The following is a 19559-nucleotide window of genomic DNA, read 5'->3' on the forward strand; positions in this document are numbered from 1 at the left end:
GCAGGTCTGCTGTGTGACTGGGAAGATTGCGCTGCCAGGTCTGCCGCTAACAATCACATTCCAGCTTAGGGGGCTGCTTGTGTGGACCCCTGACAGCCATGCTAGCTGTGGGGGGATCGTGCTTCAGTCAGGGTAGGCAAATACAGCGTCCGTGCCCTCATTCTGCAGACATTAAGGGAGGGTGCATACTTGTGTCGCCAGGAAATGCAAACTCTTTCTTGCACGCAATGGGCTTGATTCACAAAAGAGTGCTAACTGTTAGCACGGCCGTTTTCGCGCGAAACAATAACGTTTTCGCGTGCAAACGTGAATTTTCCCGCAAAATCTATATTGTTTTGCGCTAAAATTCGCGTTTGCGCGCGAAAACGTTATCATTTCGTGCGAAAATTCGCGGTCGCGCGCAGTTCGAATATTCACGCGAAAACGGCCGTGCTAACAGTTAGCACTCTTTTGTGAATCAAGCCCACTATCTCTTAAAGGATACCCAAGGTGACATGAGATAGACATGTATGTATGTATATGTATGTACAGTACAGTGCCTAGCACACGAATATCGATGCTGTATTCCTTTTTTTTTCTTTCTCTGTCTGAAAGGGTTAATCATCAGGTATGCAAATGACAGTTTGTGTGAATCTGGACTACAGTGTAACCCTCACTGGTTAGGAATTACAACCATAAAACATTTTTCTAGCAAATGGCTTTTGAGAGAAGGAAATGGATAAAACGGGTTAATAGTTTATAGATTTTAGCTCTGGGATACGTCAATGAATGTGTCATTGAGCAAAAACTATAAAACCGTAAAAAGTAGGTTTAAACATAAAATAAAACTGGGATATCTAAAAAAAAAAAAGTCATTTATAGCAGAAGGAGGATAGATACACTAATGTAGATAGTAATGGAGCAAATAAAACAGTACATACGTAACTACAAATCATGAGGCCCCTCCTCCTGTAACACTGATTGGCCCCATTTAATGTTCACAAACTTCCCCTTGCCTCCCCTTGGTGACCCTCACAGCCTTGGGGCTCATCTTACAAGGGTCATATAACAAGTGTGGGCATCGTAATCTTCACACCCATAACAAGTGTAGCCACACAACACCTGATCTGAAGCATCAGAGGGAGGGTAGGTTAGTAGTTGGGGATCCCACACCCCTGGGTCCCTCTGCAGCTGCAGGTCCTGCTCCCCTATAATTCCGCCCCTCAGTGCATATCTGTACACGGAATTGTGCAGTTATTCTGGACAGTTTTATGCCTAGACATTTTAAGAGGCACTTTATCACAGGATTGAACTTCATCCCAATCAATAGCTGATACCCCCTTTCCCACCAGAAATCGTTACCTTTTCACAAACTGATCATCAGGAACATCTGCATGGCTGATATAGTGGTGAAACCCCTCCCACAGTGTGATGTCACTACCATGGCCCTGACAGGTTGCTGTTTGTGAACCTCGTTGCATTGTGGGAGATAACAGCTTTTTCTAACTGCCAAGCAAGCAATATCTCCCTCTGTGCATAGAACTCTCAGTAACGAACATTCCGTGTTAGATCACCTGGCAGGACTAAAGCTGTTACTTCCTGTGATACATTTCAGAATGTAAATCGGGGAGAGGAAAGATTTTACAATGGGCAAACACTGACTAAATCATCTATAAATGGATTTTGCAAAAAATAAGCAATTATATTGTTTTCACTACAGTTCCTCTTTAAACCTCCTGGCGGTCAATTAAAACCTCCAGGGGGCAGCGCAGCACTATTTTAATTTTTTTTTTTTAATCATGTAGCTAGCCTAGCGCTAGCTACATGACAGCCGCTGAGCTGCGGCATCCCCCCACCCCCTCATATTGCCTCCGGCGATCAGGCCCATCAGGAAATTCCGTTCTGAACGGGATTTCCGTTTAGGCTTCCACCATCGCCATGGCGACGGCCGGGATGACGTCGTGACGTCAGAGGGAGTCCTGATCCACCCCTCAGCGCTGCCTGGCACTGATTGGCCAGGCTGCACATGGGGTCTGGGGGGGTGGTGCGCGGCAGGTAGCGGCGAATCAGAGCGGCGGCGATCGGGCATAAAAATCGGTGATCGGGCAATAAAAAAAAAATTTAGCAAATCGGCCCAGCAGGGCCTGAGAAATCCTGCTGCGCTGCATAGCCCGAGCTATTCTTAAATGGTCTACCCATAAGAGATGTTTGTAATGTAGTGTGCCATTGGGGGGGGGGGGGGGGAATCAGTATTACTTACCCACGGGGTGCTGTTCCTATGGCCCCCAGTCCGTATGGGATCTGCCATCTTCTCCACAGATAGACCTCAGCTGTGCCGAATTTTCATCTTCTCGGCTAAGTGTTACCAACACTTGTGACAGCACAAATCAAGATGTTCACTTGTAGGGGGCGTGACCGGAAGCTCATGAGGTAGAGACGCACTTCGGAGAGGCTCCGTGCTTAAACCCGTTTTAAAGATATTCGCCGGCACCCTGGCTGCCCTTAATACCACCCAGGATACAACTAAGAATCCCCGCAACCCACAGCCCTTCTCCCCGGTCATGACTCGCAGAGCCACAGAAGCGGCGGCGAAGCTCCGCCAATTCAAGCATACCAGCCAAGATGGCGCCGACGCACCCAGTGTCTCAGGCACTCCTGATAACCTTTCGGAAGATGAATCCTCCCAGTCACTACCACCACCACAATCAAGCCCGCTCGAGCAGCTCTTGGAGGGGGTCTCAGCATGTCAGGCGAGTCTTGCTGCCATAACTGTTAAACTGGAAGAGGTCCGCACGGATGTCTCTTTAGTGAGGCAAGACATGCAGAACCTGAGAGCGCGTGTCACCCAAGCGGAAGACCGTATAAGTTCGCTAGAGGAATCCACTAGGCCTCTGCAGCCAGCAATGCAAGCTACGCAGCGGGAACTCAAAACCTTGCACTCTAGACAAGATGACCTCGAAAACAGGAACCGCAGATCCAATATCAGAATCGTAGGCCTCCCCGAAAAGGTAGAAGGCCCCAATCCAGAGCTGTTCGCCGAAACACTCCTGACCGACATATTTGGCAGAGACACTTTCTCTTCTGTATTCATTATAGAACGGGCGCATCGCATCTCACCTAAGATATCCCCACCCGGGGCCCCACCACGCAACTTTATCTTCAAAGTTCTCAACTACCGTGACAGAGATACCATCCTCCGGGCAGCAAGGAACAAAGGGGAAATCACCTATCAAAATGCCAGAATTTCCTTTTACCCCGACTTCTCCCTCGAAGTCCAGAAGCAACGTGCATTATTTACAGCAGCTAAAAAGCGCCTCCGAGATTTACACATACCATATTCCATGATGTATCCCGCCAGGCTGCGGGTGGAAGAAGGAGACCGCACCCAGTTTTTTGCAGTTCCGCAAGAGGTATTTAACTGGCTCGAAGCTAGGCCGCGAAGCCCTCGCGCTCGCCAGTCTCCTCCAAGATCGCCTGAACAGTGAGTAACTTTCACTTTACACCTCACAAGAGACCCTTTGCCCTGATAGTAGTGAACAGGCCTAGTCTTCCACTTGCGTTGCCTTGCTGAACCTTGCCAATATGGAGGCCAAGGCCTTAAAGTCTCAACTACTCTCCGCAAAATGCCTGTCCTGCTAAGTGACGCACTTACTTTTACTATACCAGCAGCGGCCTTACCTATCTGCCTATGCAGCATCCTTCTGAAATGTAAACTTATATGCACATACCTGGATATCCACACAGGCTACTGAAGATGCCGAGGACTTTACGGCAATCAGAACTGCTGTACCTCAGACCCTGCTATATCAAGGACTCAAAAAGGAGGCCTGTTCAGTGAATAGCAACCACAATGTTGCGCATCATTATCAGCTACTGCTGCTTTATTATGTTTTACATGGGTTAACGTCTTTTTCTCCATTATGTCAGTAACCGACAGCTGATATCTCTGCACTGTATCCCCTTACCCTGCCATCCTTCTTCTTTCCATCCCCAATCCCCCCCCCCCCAACCCCCCGTCCTAATCCCTTTCTCCCACTTCCCTCCCTTCATCTTTCCTTTTCAACCCTTTTCCCCCTTCCAATACCTGGTTGCTGTCAGTGCATTGCGACATAGCATAATGGATGTGAATGCGGGACATCTCTGGGACTTGGGTATATATCATACACTGACTTTAGTAACTGGCCGGGTGCCGGACGGAATAAGCCATTCCCTGCCATTCCCCTTTTGGAGCACGGACCCCCTCTCCCCAGATCTCAAGTGCAACTTCCATCTTTAGCACTAATGTGTTTCTACCTTGTCCTTCTGTTGTGTTATCTCCTCAGCTACTACTTGGAGTTAGGTTATAGCTTCTATGTTAGCTGGTTATATGTTATTGGGTTTTGGGATAAAGCCCTCCTCGTTTTAAAGGAAGGGCAGGGTGGGTATTGGGATATACTTATAGTAACTACTGAAACTGGTGCAATTCAGCAATATACGTGTAGCTATAGAATGAACATATGTTATTTTTATAAGGATGTAGAACATTGTAAATTACTTGGATACACTGTCCAAATGGCATCTCAGCTAACCTTAATTACATGGAATGTACGAGGAGTGAACGATAAGATTAAGAGACAAACACTGCTATCCTATCTCTACAAACAAAAACCTGACATAGGGGCTCTTCAGGAGACACATTTGTCAGGCACTAAAACTTTAAGTCTTCGAAGGGGATGGGTGTACCATTCTACATTTTCTCAGACCTCACGGGGAGTATCAATCCTAATCAATAAGAGACTTCAGTTCCAACTTATTGCATCTCAAATTGACCCAATGGGTAGATTCATTTTTCTCAATTGCACTATAGCGTGTTTGCCTCTTCTCTTACTGGTATATTATGTCCCCCTCCATACTCGGTTACCCTTCTTAAAGAGGGACTTTCCTTCACAATGTGATACCCTGGGATCCCCGTAATATGGATGGGGGACTTTAACTCAGTCAAAAATCCAAAACATGACAGGTTCCCTCCACAAATAGATAAAGAAACCTCCTTCTCTTTATTTCTAAATGAAATAAATATGCTAGATGTATGGACCCATTTCCACCCTGGGGAGCCAGGTTATACTTGTTCCTCAGCTACATACCGTACCCTATCGCGTATTGACTTTGTATTGGCGTCACCTCATCTGCTCCCACTGGTATCACAAATTAAGCTATTACCCCGCTTGGTCTCTGACCATTCCCCTATTCAGCTCTCTATACAATGGGGAACCCCCCCCCCCCCCCCCCCCCCCCGCCCAGACTATGAAATTTAACCCATTTTGGTTGGATGTCATTGGAGCAGATGAGAAGATACGCAGAGAGATCACAGAGTTTATACACATTCATAGAGCTGAAGAAAACAGAATGCTAGTATGGGAAACCTTTAAAGCCTACCTAAGAGGTATCCTTATTAAAGCAGTCTCCTCCCATAAAATATCAAACATGCAAGAGGAACAAAAACTCCAGACACAGGTAGCCTCCTTAGAACAGAAATACCTCCAAGAGCCACAGCCCATTAATTATGAGAGTTGGCAGCGTGCTATCAGAAGCCTGGCCCTACACCACGAAGAAAAGGCCAAATCCTCCCTCTTTTTTCAAAAACAGACATACTACGAGCAGGGGGAGCGCACTGGTACCCTTTTAGCTAAAATTTCACGTACCTATGCAGCACCCCCTGTAATTGCATCTATCCTAGACAAGGCAGGTGTGGAGGTACGGAGCCCAGAAATGGTAAACTCCACATTTCGGGAATACTATAAGAACCTACATCAAACTAAATCGCCAGCAACCCAAGCAGACTCTGAGATATTCTTAACTGAAATTACCCTCCACGCCTTTCCCCTGAACAACGTGACCTACTGGACAAACCTTTTACCATAGCTGAGCTTGAAATGGCGATAGCTAGTTTCCCTTCCAAAAAAGCCCCCGGCCTGGATGGCATCCCTATTGAAATATATAAAAGGTTCTCAAAGGAACTATCGCCCTTACTCTTAGAACTGTATGAAGAGGCCTTTGAAAATGCCACATTACCCACTACAATGAGTGAGGCCTTAATAGTAGTGCTTCCTAAGCCTGGGAAGGATATACTTTTGTGTGAATCTTATAGGCCCATATCTTTACTTCCGGTTGATGCAAAAATCTTGGCCAAAACACTTGCCATTAGACTTAACACTGTAATCTTGGACCTAGTTCATCCTGATCAGACGGGTTTTATGCCTGGCAAGAATACAGCCATAAATATCCGGAGGCTTATGGCAAACCTTCAATGTGCACACAGCAACCCAGGCCAGAGAGCGGTAGCCTCGCTCGACATGGCTAAGGCTTTTGATACCGTAGAATGGCCATATCTACAGGCGGTTCTTGCCAGGTTTGGATTCGGAGACAGGTTTATGAAATGGGTACAAATACTATATACAAATCCCTGTGCCCGCATATGCACAAATTCCTGGGTCTCTGAACCCTTGAAAGAGGTACAAGGCAGGGGTGCCCCCTGTCCCCTCTTTTATATGCTCTAGCAGCTGAACCCCTTGCATGCAGAATCAGAGATCATCCAAATATACATGGTCTTTGTACTCCTCATACACATGAGAAAATATCCATGTATGCGGATGACACCATTCTATATTTGGCTGATATAGGCCCCTCGTTAAACCTAGCACTAGATGTAATCCAGGAGTCTGGGTATTACTCAGTATAAAGGAAAATCAGTAATCTTACTCATAGACCAGCCCGACCCAGAAACGTCTGTACCTGCTCCACCATTGCAAATTGTGACATCATTTAAGTATCTGGGAGTTACTATCCATCTAGATCCCAAACAATATATACACAACGAGGTATATCCTCTTCTCCAGCTGGTCAGAGACAAGAGCAGATCATGGACTAAACTTCCCCTTTCTGTGACTGGCAGAGTCAACCTAGTAAAAATTATCCTCCTTCCTAAAATTTTATATGTTCTCCATCATTCCCCAGTTTATATTACTCAACACTTTTTTTAAACGCCTAAGGTCATTAATACTTAGTTTAGTGTGGAACAATTGGCGGGCGAAAATTCGCTATAAACTAATGCAAAACCCCAATGGTGAAGGCGGATTAGCCCTACCTTCATTCCAAAAATACTATATTGCGGCACAGCTGCAGCAAATAGCAGCATGGTTCTCTTCAGACACGGCTTATAACCCAGAAATATATGGTTATGATAGGGACCCCAGATGCGCTTCCCTTGCTCTAGACCTTATGAGGGGTTCCTTACCTCGAGGCCCCAAAACACATACTCTCCTTGACCAAGCAACTAAAGTGTGGCAGTGGAACCTCCGGTATTTCCCTACCACTCAAATGGAATCCCACACTCCCCTTTGGAACAACCACCACCTCCCTGAACTCAAGGGCCTCCCTGATGTCCATCTTTGGGTGTCAAAGGGTATAGTCTTCCTGGGTCAGATCTTAGAGAAAGGCAGGCTTCTCTCATTTGAGACACTCTCTTCCAGATTTGACCTCCCGCCTAAATTCTATTTTAGATATGTTCAGTTATCTCATGCCTTTAAAGCCCAATTTGGCACCTTAACAGCACCTACACATACATCCCTTATTATAGATAAGATCCATAATGGTCAACAGAAACATATGATAAGAGAACTATACTCAACTCTTATTCAACATAAATCGGATATATATAATGCCCCTTCCAGGGGAAACTGGGTGGCATGTGGCTTAGAAATCAATGATGAGGACTGGGATGACATTCTTCAGGCGGTTAGACTTACTTCACCATCTATCAGAGAGCGCCTTACCCAGGTGTACATCATCCACCAAGCCTATCTTACTCCATTAAAGCTAGCTAAGTTTGACCCCAACATATCCCCCGTTTGCCCTAAATGGACCTCCACTACTCCCACTTTCTTTCACTTAATCTGGAAATGCCCCCCTATTGAAATGTTCTGGAAACAACTAATACAATTCTTACATGATAAAATGGGCTGCCCCGTGAAGATGGATCCTGCTATGTGCATCTTAGGTCTAATTACAGATGATTCTATGTCTAATAATACCAGAATACTTATCTCTCAAACATTATTCCAAGCTAGACAAGAAATAGCTCAAAAATGGCTTTCAGCCGAATCTCCCACACTCCAGGCCTGGATAATTAGGATAGATCGCACTCTCTCATACAAGAAGCTCATCTATCTTCACAGGAACGCCATAAATAAATTTCACCTGATATGGGATAGCTGGATAGAGAGATAGTTACCTTTAAATCTCGGCCCTTTTCTGCCATACAATGGCCTCAATTCACTAAGCTTTATCAAACACTTTATCAAACGTTTGATAATTTACCTCATGGGTAAAATCTAATTTTGAATTCACTTAGGTGTTATATATTTATTGAATGTTTTATCAATAAAACGTTCAATAAATCTATAACACCATAGTAAATTCAAAATTAGATTTTACCCATGAGGTAAATTATCAAACGTTTGATAAAGTGTTTGATAAAGCTTAGTGAATTGAGGCCAATGTCTCCTCACTTTTCAGGTCCTTACTTGATCTTCAGTAATGCGACCCACTGTGCCATCTAAGTTGTATCAGAAATGTATACCTCAATTGTATGACAACGTTCTCTCCTTTTGCTCCCTCATGTAAAAGATCTAAACCTTTAAGCTACAATACTTGACATATGTGTCTCCCTATTCCCACTATGTAATTATATACCTTGTATATTAATTTACACTTATGTTCTGTATATGTTTCTATATGTGCATTCTGCCTTGCACCAGGCAATGTTGTAACAATCGCTACACTGTTCTCAATAAACTACGTTTTGGTTAAAAAAAAAAAAGATGTTTACTTGTAGAATCCCCCTCTCCCCCCCCCCCCCCTTACCCCCTCAGTTTGAGGGCTTGTTTCCACTGTTGCGACGCGATTTCGCCGGCATTCCGACGCTTGTAAAAACGCATGCGGATGCGTTTCCGCATGCGTTTTTACCCGCGATTTCGCGTGCGATTTCGCATGGCAGGGTGCCATGCGAAATTAACCATGACACTGCCAGGGCAAAATAAAATTGAAAAAGGTGCGAAATCGCGGGTAAAAACGCATGTAACAAACGCATGCGTTTTTACTATTAAATACATTAGCGGCGATTCGCATGCATTCCACTCGCAGGCGAATTCGTTGGCTCTTTTGTGCGTTTTTTTACCGCTGAAAAAAACGCACCTCAACAACGCTACAGTGGAAACAGGCCCATCCACTTGCATTACATGTGCGAATCTGCATGCGTTGGACGCATGCAGATTCGCGATAGTGGAAACGAGCCCTGAGTTTATTTGGTATAGTAAATTAGGTCCGGCTGGTAAAGTCTTGCTACAGTTCTGTGCTGTACAGCATGCGGACACTGCAGGAAAACACTCCCTATACTGTACAGCATGCGGACACTGCAGGAAAATACTCCCTGTACTGCAATGGAATATGCTTCTCTTTTTGGCTCTGATGACCTATTTCTTCTCTCTTTGTAGATTTGTGCGGTTTGCCTAGAGGAATTCAAGCCCAAAGATGAGCTGGGAATATGTCCCTGTAAACACGCCTTTCACAGGAAGTAAGTACTGCAGATAACCTTGTGCTATAAAAGAACTCCGACTTCATAGGTTAAAATAACCCCTTAGTAAATTGTACATGTATAGCACTGACCTCTTCTGTAGGACTTTTACACTAGGGGCGTTTTTGAAATTTTTTAAGAGGTGGCGATTTTAAGAATCGCCCTGAAAGAGCTTATACAATGATTCTCTATGAGAAAGTTCACATCTGAGCGGTTTTGTTTTCGATCCGCTCACAAAAGCAGTGCATGGGCCATTTTTGAGGCGATTCCGCCTCATGGGAAAGTATAGGAAAACGCAAAATGCTCACAAAATTGCTTTGTGCAGCGATTGCGTGAGCGTTTTATAAGAATAAATACACTGTATTTATTCTTTTCTGGTTTAAAGAGTTCATTTGCTGACTGACGTCAGGAAGTGAAAAAAACGTAATCGTTCTGCAAAAGCGCTTAACAAAATCGTCCAACGCACAGAAATCTAAAAAAAAAAAAAAGGGTCAAACGCCCAACGCGGGTTATAGTCATGTCACTGACTCTCCTCAAAGGAGCTCACAATCTAATCCCTAGAATAGTCATAGTCTAATGTTCTTGCGTATTATTAGTACCAGTATGTCTTTATATAGCACTTAAAGAGACACTGAAGCGAAAAAAAATATATGATATTATGATTTGTATGTGTAGCACAGCTAAGAAATAAAACATTAAGATCAGATACATCAGTGTAATTGTTTCCAGTACAGGAAGAGTTAAGAAACTCCAGTTGTTATCTCTATGCAAAAAAGCCATTAAGCTCTACGACTTTCAAAGTCGTGGAGAGGGCTGTTTTTTGACTTTTACTGTCTCAACTGTAAGTAAACAAATGTCTTTTTATCTGCCAGAGGAGAGGTCATTAGTTCACAGACTGCTCTGAGGGCTGGAACCCACAGGAGCGCTTTTGGCAGCGTTTTGGCAGCACTGCGATACGCTAGCAGTTTGCCAAAACGCTGGGCTAATGTTAATGGATGGGGCAACTTCCACAGGAGCGTTTGCGTTTCTCGGAAACGCAAACGCAGGACATGCAGCATTTTGGGAGCGTTAGCTCTTCAATGTTAAGTATTGAACCGCTAGCGGAAACGCTCAGCAAAACCTAAACTGAGCGGTTTTGCTAGCGTTTTGCGGTTCAGCACACTGTAACAAAATGAAAAATAATTCACAGGACCAATCAGGATAAAAACGCAAAACGCTAGGCACCCGCTGGGGAAAAAAATACAATGTTGCAAAACCCGACCAAAAACGCGCATGAATCCGCTTGCAAACCGCTCAGAGAAAACGCTAGCGGTTGCGTTTTGCGTTTGCGGTTTTCAGTGGGTTCCAGGCCTGAAAGAATCATTTTGAATGCAGAGTGTTGTGTAATCTGCACATATTAGAGAATGATGCAATGTTATAAAACACACCATATACCTGAAAATAAAAATATGAGAATATTTTCTTTGCTGCTAATCTTCTAGTAATTATTCATAGTACACAACCAATTCATTATATCATATTTTTTTTCCCGCTTCAGTGTCTCTTTAAATCTTAGTACATAGTCATGTCACTGACTGTCCTCAGAGGAGCTCACAACCTAATCCCTGCCATAATCCTAGTCTAGTGTCCTACCATATTAGTATGCGTTTTTATGTAGCAATGACTTCTTCCACAGCTCTTAACAGAGCACATAGTCATGTCACTGACTGTCCTCAGAAGCGTCACACTCCCTACCATAGTTATAGTTTAATATCTTGCCATATTATTATGTATTTATATAGCATTGACTTTTTCTTCTGCACTTTACAGAGTGCATAGTCCTTTTACTGACTGTCCTCAGAGGCGCTCACAATCGAATCCCTGACATAGTCAATCTAGTGTCCTACTATATTATTGTGTATTTATATACTACGGACATCTTCTGTAGCACTTTACAGAGTACATAGTCATGTCACTGACTGTCCCTCCAAATAATTCACAATCTAAACCCTGCCTAAGCCATAGTCTGAGACCAGTTTTGGGGGAACTAAACTAGAATGCAGATAGTGCTCTGGCCAAGATTCGATCCTGTGACACTAGTGCTGTAGTAAGAGGTCTATCTACTATGGACCCTAGGATCTTAAATACTGAGTGCCCTGAATATAGCTTGCATATGTGATCCCAACCTGATATATCCGTTACAGAACTTGTCTTTACCCTCTTAGAGGGACCCGCAGCTGTAAGGAGAGCAGCCAATCGGCACTCTCCAACTCTCTTCATCACTGAGATTGACTAATCGCAGAGATAACATGACAAGGGACACTGGTTTTAACCCTTTGATTAAGAAAATATCTAAAATACTGAAATTAAAAAAATCATATACCATTTCAGGAAGACAAACAATTAGTCAATAACAAACGAATAATAAAATGCATAGTCAGTAATAGTCATATTACTACAGGTAGTCCCCGACTTACGAACGACCCGCCAATACGAACAGCATGGATTCTGTTTCCATGGGAACAAGTTAAAAATAAAATTCAAATTGGACTTGTACTTTTTGAGAAAATCGATAATAAAAAAAAAAAAAAAAAAAAAAAGTCTGTTAAACTTGTATAAGCAAGTACAGAGGGCAGAGGGGACACTGGAGGCAGAGAGGAGGTACAGGGGACAGAGATGGCACAATGTTCTGACTTAAGAACAGATTCAGGTTAAGAACGAACCTACAGTCCCATCTCTTTCGTTAACTGGGGACTACCTGTATTATTCGTAGTAATAATATATGTGTGTGTGTGTGTGTGTGATCCTAAAGCAAGAGGTATATGGAGGCTGACGTATTTATTACCTATTAAAAGATACCAGTTGCCTGGCCGTCCTGCTGATCTATTTGGTATCAGTAGTTTCTGAATCAGACATCTAAAACAAGCATGTGGAAAATCTCTGATCAGGGTTTATGGCTAAGAGTATAAGGTAAAAGTAACAGAAAATGGTATGGTGTGTACCCAGCAGCCTTTGATGAATTGATGCCATGCTAGGTACACACCATACAATTTTCTGTTAGATTTACCTGCCAGATTTTTTTCCCCCAACATGTTGGAAAAAGTGTGTGTGTGTGTGTGTGTTAGCTAAACTGGGTGAGCTGGGATTGGCAGACATGGGCCTGATATACTAACTGTTGGTAAAGTCGCCATGGTGCGCAGGCAGAGCACAGCAATTCTACCATGTCTAATGCTGGGAATGCACCATACGTTTTTTTCATCAGATAGATGGTTCGATAGATAATTTCTGACATGTCCGATCTTATTTTCGATTGTTTTTCTGATAGATTTCTCATAGAAGTGAATGGAAATAGATAAGAAAAGATAACAGAATTGAATCAGAAATCAGTTGGAAAATTGAATCGGAAATCGATTGGATGAAAAATCATCTGAAAAAACACATTGTGTGTACCCAGCATAATGCTGGGAATACACCATACAATTTTCTGTTAGGCTGGGCATACATGGCTCGATTCTGAGCCATTTAGATGGCTTGAGAGATCATTTCCGATCTCCCGCCCAATCGTTTTGCCACTTGATTCCTTATTAAAGACAATGCAAAAAGATAAGAAAAACGAGCAGAAGATAAGCGACTCGAGCGGGGAATCGATCGAGTGGGCAAATGTATGCCCAGCATTATGCTAGGAATACACGGTACGTTTTTGTACCGTGTAATCGAGCCGCTGATGGCTCGATTGATAAAATCTGACGTGCCCGATCACCCGCCGGATCGATTCCGCGGGCAGGACAATGTAAGAAAACGAACAGAAGATAAGAAGCGCCCGTGGGGACGAGCGGGAATCGATCCAGGCACAAGCAGGGAGGCGCCGGAATTGATCCAACGGCTCGATTACATGGTACAAAACGTACCGTGAATTCCTAGAATTAGATTTTCTGTTAGATTTTCCTGCCAGATAGATGATTTCCAACATGTTGGAAATGGTCTATCTAACCATCTATCTCCCTAGCAATTAGGCATTGTGTTACTCAGCCGGAGATAACCAGAAGACAATGCACCAGAGATAATGACCAGTTTCTACAGATAAAATAATCTAACAGAAAAATCTAACAGAATTGTAATGGTTTATTCCCAGCATTATGCTGGGCATACACGGCACTTTCTTTCCTTATCAATCGAGCTGCTGATGGGCTTGATTGATAATATCCGATTGGTCTGGTGACCTGCCGGATAGATTCCCTGCTCGATCCCCGTCGGCGGACAATAGCAGGGAATCGAGCGGCTGATGAGGAGCACCGGCGGGGACGAGCGGGAATCAATCCGCGCGGATGAGCGGGGATGCGCAGGAATCAAGCCAGTGGCTCGATCCGGCACATAATTGCATCCAGAAACGTGCCGTGTATGCCCGACATCACACCAGCGCAAGTAGTGCATCCTGCATCACCTGGGTAACGCACCAAGCTTTTATTTCCACTGGTGCTGAGCTATAGACTGAGTGATTCTGGAGTTCTCCTCACACAGCCCCTCTAATACGGATTTCTTTTCTTCCAGGTGCCTCATCAAATGGCTGGAAGTGCGGAAGGTTTGCCCGCTCTGCAACATGCCCGTTTTACAGTTGGCACAATTACACGGCAACCAGGAACATGGACCTCCACAAGGACCTCTGCCCGGCGCAGAAAACATTGTATAGCTTACATCCCACACCCTATGGGTCACCCAGTCAAGAAGCCACAGATCTCATGTCTCTGCCACGCTTCCTCGAGGCAGGTCCCAGAATCCTCGCCGGTGGCTGGTGGAGACGCATGACGATCATGACATGGATGTGTGGACTCTACAGTAACCAAAGCACTTTTCGTTGCCTGCTCTGCGCAGGAGAGAGACGGTCAACAAGGGAAAATGGCAGCAGTGTTTGGCCTTGGACGAGCACTTTACAGGACTTCACTGAAACTGTTGCAACTTTTTTTTCCTACTTATTACCTTTTTTATTATTTTAAATAACTCTTTACTGGAAGCTTCACTGTGCCAGATCTCATAAAGCACTGCTGAAAGGTTATAAAGGGAGGGGAAATCATGGAGGCCAAGACCCAGGAGATAAAATGGTGCCACACTATGCAAAGTGCTTACCAGAGCTGCACATATCGGCTTATGACAGAAAACCGATCTGTCCATGTGTCACCTCTACAACAGGAGCAGAATAACATAACTGGAGCGTTGTCTAATACATGTGGATCTGGCCATCTTATAGGCTGTCCTACTGCCTCGCTCATTGTGAAGGAGGCCATTTTGTGTGCTATTCCATCATCTATAATAGAGTGGAAGACGTGGACATTTCCTTTCGGCCTATATTCTCACACGCATTGAAGGCACACATTTTGTGAGCTTACTTCCTGCCTGATGAATGGTGGAGTCAATCATTTTATGAACAAAGGTCTCATCCTACACTTACTGGAGATGGCCATTTTGTGGGCCACAGTCTTGCTTCGCACAAATTGACAGCCCACCGGTTTACTAGCCTTCTTTCACCTCATTCGTAGTGGTAATGGCCATTTTGTTAGCTGTGGTCTTGTGCATACTGGTTGGGCCTACAAAATGGCTGCTTTTGGGAAATGGCTACATTTCACTTGTCTTTTCACAATGCCATGAAGGTCTGTCTGGCACCTTTTGGGTTCTTTGATGTATATTTAAAAGGGTAGGGGATATGGAAAACCTTGCCCATCTCTATTTGTATTTCTTTACTGATCTCCGTGATGACCTTATTCACTTATATTGAAATGTCCTCCAGATTTGAAAAATGTCCTTATGAAAAGGTAAAGGTATGACTTGGTTGCAACAACCAATAAGATGTGTTCTTCTAGAACAGGTTTGGAAATAGAAATTAGAATCTGATTGGATGCTTCAGGCAGCATCTTTTCCCCTTATTAATAGAATATTTTTGTCACTCAGTGTCCAGTTTCAAGTTTAAGAAGTAGTATTTTTACATAAAGCTAATGGGTTTTACCATAGGGTCTTGTTACACTCTGTGAGAGGAGTTTGCGTTAATTATCTTGCATATGTCGCGGTCCTAACATGTATTGTAGACCTGTTTGTTTTTTCCCTCTTAATGAGCTCTGCACTAAGGCCTAATTCTGGGCATACACGGCATACTATCTTACAGATAGTGCGCCGGTATTGAGCCAGCGGCTCGATGCCGGCGCATCACCGCTTGTCCGCGCGGATCGATTGCCGCTCGTCCCCGCGGGCGCTGCTAATGAGCCGCTCGTTTCTTGCCATTGTTCTTCCCACCGGTATAGAGCGCAGTGTCGATCCGGCGGGGTATCGGACAGGTTGAATATTATCAATCGAGCCATCAGCGGCTCGATTGGTAATATAAAACTTACCGTGTATGCCCAGCATAACACTGTTTACAACACATGGATTGTGGGGGGTAAATGTAGAATTTGAAACTAGTAGATATTAAGTCATGAGAGAAAATCTGGACAGACAATCCCGGGCCTTGTGTTATTGGCCATTGTCCAAGTGGCTCTTCCTGGTAGGCCATGTGACTGGAAACTACTTTCTGATTGGCTAGTCATCCCTGTTGTTACCACAACCACTTGACAAAGGGATTTTCGTTACATAATCTATTTTTTGTGGTAGTGGTTTCTTCATTAACCAAATTGCATTGCACAGACCGATGCAAATAATGCATCTCTTCAGCCATAGAAATATATAGCTATGGTTATGCCCCACAACTGAGAAAACTACAACTGGAAATCCATCATAATGTACCTATATTGTTGCTCATGGCAACCAACAAATTAGGTGTTTAAGTACCAAAACCTGTATATATAAGATAAAATGTAATTTTTTATTAAAGAGGAACTGTAGTGAAAATAATGTAATGATTAAATACTTTTATTTTTTTTTTCAATATCTATTTTTATAGTCAGTGTTTAGTCAGTTATTTAGTCTTTCCTCACCCTGATTTGCATTCTGAAATTTAGCACAGGTAGCAAACTCTTTAGTCCTGTCAGGTGAAGCTCTGTGGAATGTTTGTTTCTGACAATTCCGACAATTCCAATCACACTAATGTCTGGTCGCCCAGAATGCTCTGGGAGAAGAATGCCACATAGCTAAACAGCTTAGGCTAATCATCACTGGAAGGGCGGGAGCTACATACCAATATATAGACATAGGAAGCGTTTCTGATGCTGAAATTGGGAAAATTACCGTAAAAGTGGGTACCCTGAATAATATACTACAGTCTAGTATATGACACTACAGTGCCTCTTTAAGTAAAGATCAAATGTGAATCCATACATTCTGGGACATTCAGAGTCTTCAAAACACTAGGAAAGAACGTGACTCAAAAAATTATTTTGAAGACTGCATTGTCCCAGTCAGTATATGGATGTCCGTTTAATTTAATTTATATACAACGTTTGACTCCTTAAACCCCTATTAGCTGGTTGCCGTGGGCAACAATAGAGGGTTTCTGTTTTTAGAGGGTGGAGTCAGTACTGACATCTCTTGCATTGTTGTTGTGTTTGGAATCCCCTTGTATCTATAGTCCACTTTGCCTGACTGATCACAATTAAGAATAGAGGACAGAAGGCAGCCACACAGGGCTTATCTTATGGCAGCGATACGTATAGCAACTTCCCGGAAGGCCGATTGCAGAAGCTGACACTACCATCAAACAGAACCACACACAAATCTGACTGCTCCAGCTAAAGGTGAATCATTTAGAAATGATCTCCTGATAGCACCGGCTGCATCTGGGAGCGGAATTCCCTAATAGGAGAATGAGAATGCAGAAGCAAGGTTTTGGAAATCTTGACTCAATTTACATTAATCTGTGGGGGAAACGAGAGCCAAAATCCATATATAAATATGAGACAGGATGGCCCTAATTTACTAAGAGCCGTTGAACCTGTTTTATTAGAAGCTGTCTGCTATTAGGCGGTTGTCTCCAAACTTTAGTTTATCAGGACCCTGACCACATGCAACGGTTATTCACTTAGTGATTGGACGGTTTGAATCCTCGTGTTTTTAAGCTGGCTGTACTGACTTATCTGTCACTGAATGTGGCATAAACCTGCATATATAAGTGTGAATTCAAAACCTTAATATGGATGGAACAGGGAAGGATTGGAAAAGTTAGGTTTTTATTGCTATCTGTGTCTCCAATGGTTGAGAATTCTCTAATTTCTTGTTTTAGAGAATTTGACACTGAAACAGGAAATTAAAGCGGACCTGAACTCAGAACTTCCTCTGTGCCCTAAAAGATAAGCAACAGCATAATAACATTTAAAGAAAAAAATGTCTTTGTTTACAGCCCCCAGATTTCCTGCCATACATCTGCATTGTCTACTTCCTGCTTTAATGGAAGCAGCCAAAGGGTTAACATCCCGCGTTCACCAATTAGCTGGCGAGATTCCTGTGCTGACGCAGCTGCAAGATCAAATTACAACTGTGATTACTTGCAGCTTAGAGGTAATTAGATAAGCTCTTCACTCTAAACACAAACAGGGTGCATTAATCTGTGTTTTTCTTGTGTCCCGTGCATTAGTTCAGGTCCACTTTAAGAGAATTTGCACAGATGGCTATAAAAGTCTAACAAACGATTGCCCTGGTGCTGGGAGAGGAAGTGGATTTAAAAATGCCCCCACTCCACCAAAAAAACTGAGATAAACAGATTTTAGCTAGAGTTCTGCTACAACACATAGCACTTAAAAATCTCACAGACAGGCTCGTTGCACCCTGTGCCTCTTCAGCTGTATGGTACTACATGTCCCAGCATGCCTGAGTATCCCCGCCTGTTCCTGGCAAGGCATGCTGGGATAAAGTTTCAGCTGTTTTGGCTGACAGCTGTTTTGGAGGAAGCTTAACGGTAATGAATGAATGTTTTTCTGGGAACATTTGAAGGCAATCATGTTATTGAATTGTATTATTTTCATATTGTTTGTCCTTTGTCTTAAAGTGTATAGCTTCATGCTTCTGAGTAATTTTATATTTTGAGGCAGTGAAATCATTTAATTTTCTAAAAAAAACACAAACAAGAAAAAGTATTTATTACGTCTTTGTCAACAGTTGTCTATGGTTGTCCTACTTATTCTTGATGAAGGTGTATTTAGACCTTTGAAACTGTTCACAATGTGCTTTAGAGACTGCCCCTTTCTTTTGCGTGTTGTGATTGGCTGTCGCAGCACAGCAGGATGTGGCATTCGGTCAGTAGCACTTTTAGAAACAGTTACTAGTGCATTGTGCAAGATACAGGGTGGAGAAACCATTTAAGGAGTAATGCTTAACGTTTTTTTTCTGCAACAATATATTGTCGATATAAAGTCACACTTTCTATAAAAACCATAGTATGAAGCCTTCTAGACCTGGCTGTGTTGAGTTTGTAAATAGAGTTGACAGCCCAGTTGGGATACCTAAAAACACAGCTAAAATCACTGGTGCTAATATACTGCGTTATTGAGCAACGCCTCTGTTTATGGTATTTTAAGTACACTCAATTTTATCTACCATTACATTTCAAATTCCAAATTTAGGCTGAAACTGAAACGTCACTTTTTTAGTGCTGTGTAGACAGTCAGAGGCAGAGCTTGGTTATACTTGTATGTTTGTGTCTATAAGCTCTTTTACCTAATCGCCAACCACTTCCTGTTGCACAGACTTCACAGCTAGGGCCTGCATTCTTCTCAGATAGCTGTCTGTGCTCCGCCCCTCTTGCTTTTTTTTAGCAGCTTGCCAAGGAGCAGCTCAGCCCACAGAGCCAATTCTTTAAGCTGGGCTGCTTCAGATGATGGGAGAGGCTGCTGAAGCCTCATTGGCTGTAACTTTCGGGCACTCTGCTACAAGATTGAGATCTGTGCTCAGAGTTTGGTGTAATAGTGACACTCAGCGTGGGATGTTTTTATGTTAGGGCTTATTAATTGTTACATGTACTGTATATTGTGTTTACAAACTAATGTAACTTTATTCAAAGCTGAAATCTGCAAAGTATTAT

General features: G+C 43.3%; 1 protein-coding gene across 7 annotated transcripts in view; it reads left to right on the plus strand.

Annotated features, from left to right (window-relative positions):
- Positions 1-16433, plus strand: part of LOC137562977 (RING finger protein 24) — a 146732-nt gene extending 130299 nt beyond the window's left edge. For all 7 annotated transcript variants that reach the window (XM_068274867.1, XM_068274884.1, XM_068274901.1 and 4 more), the window contains 2 exons: positions 9510-9589; positions 14117-16433. In XM_068274867.1, coding sequence (XP_068130968.1) covers positions 9510-9589; positions 14117-14255 — 219 coding nt within the window. In that variant the 3' untranslated portion in view covers positions 14256-16433. The remainder of the gene's footprint in view (positions 1-9509; positions 9590-14116) is intronic.
- The last annotated feature ends 3126 nt before the right edge of the window (positions 16434-19559 follow it).

Source organism: Hyperolius riggenbachi, chromosome 1 (genome assembly GCF_040937935.1).
Source record: "Hyperolius riggenbachi isolate aHypRig1 chromosome 1, aHypRig1.pri, whole genome shotgun sequence".
Classification (NCBI taxonomy): Eukaryota; Metazoa; Chordata; class Amphibia; order Anura; family Hyperoliidae; genus Hyperolius; species Hyperolius riggenbachi.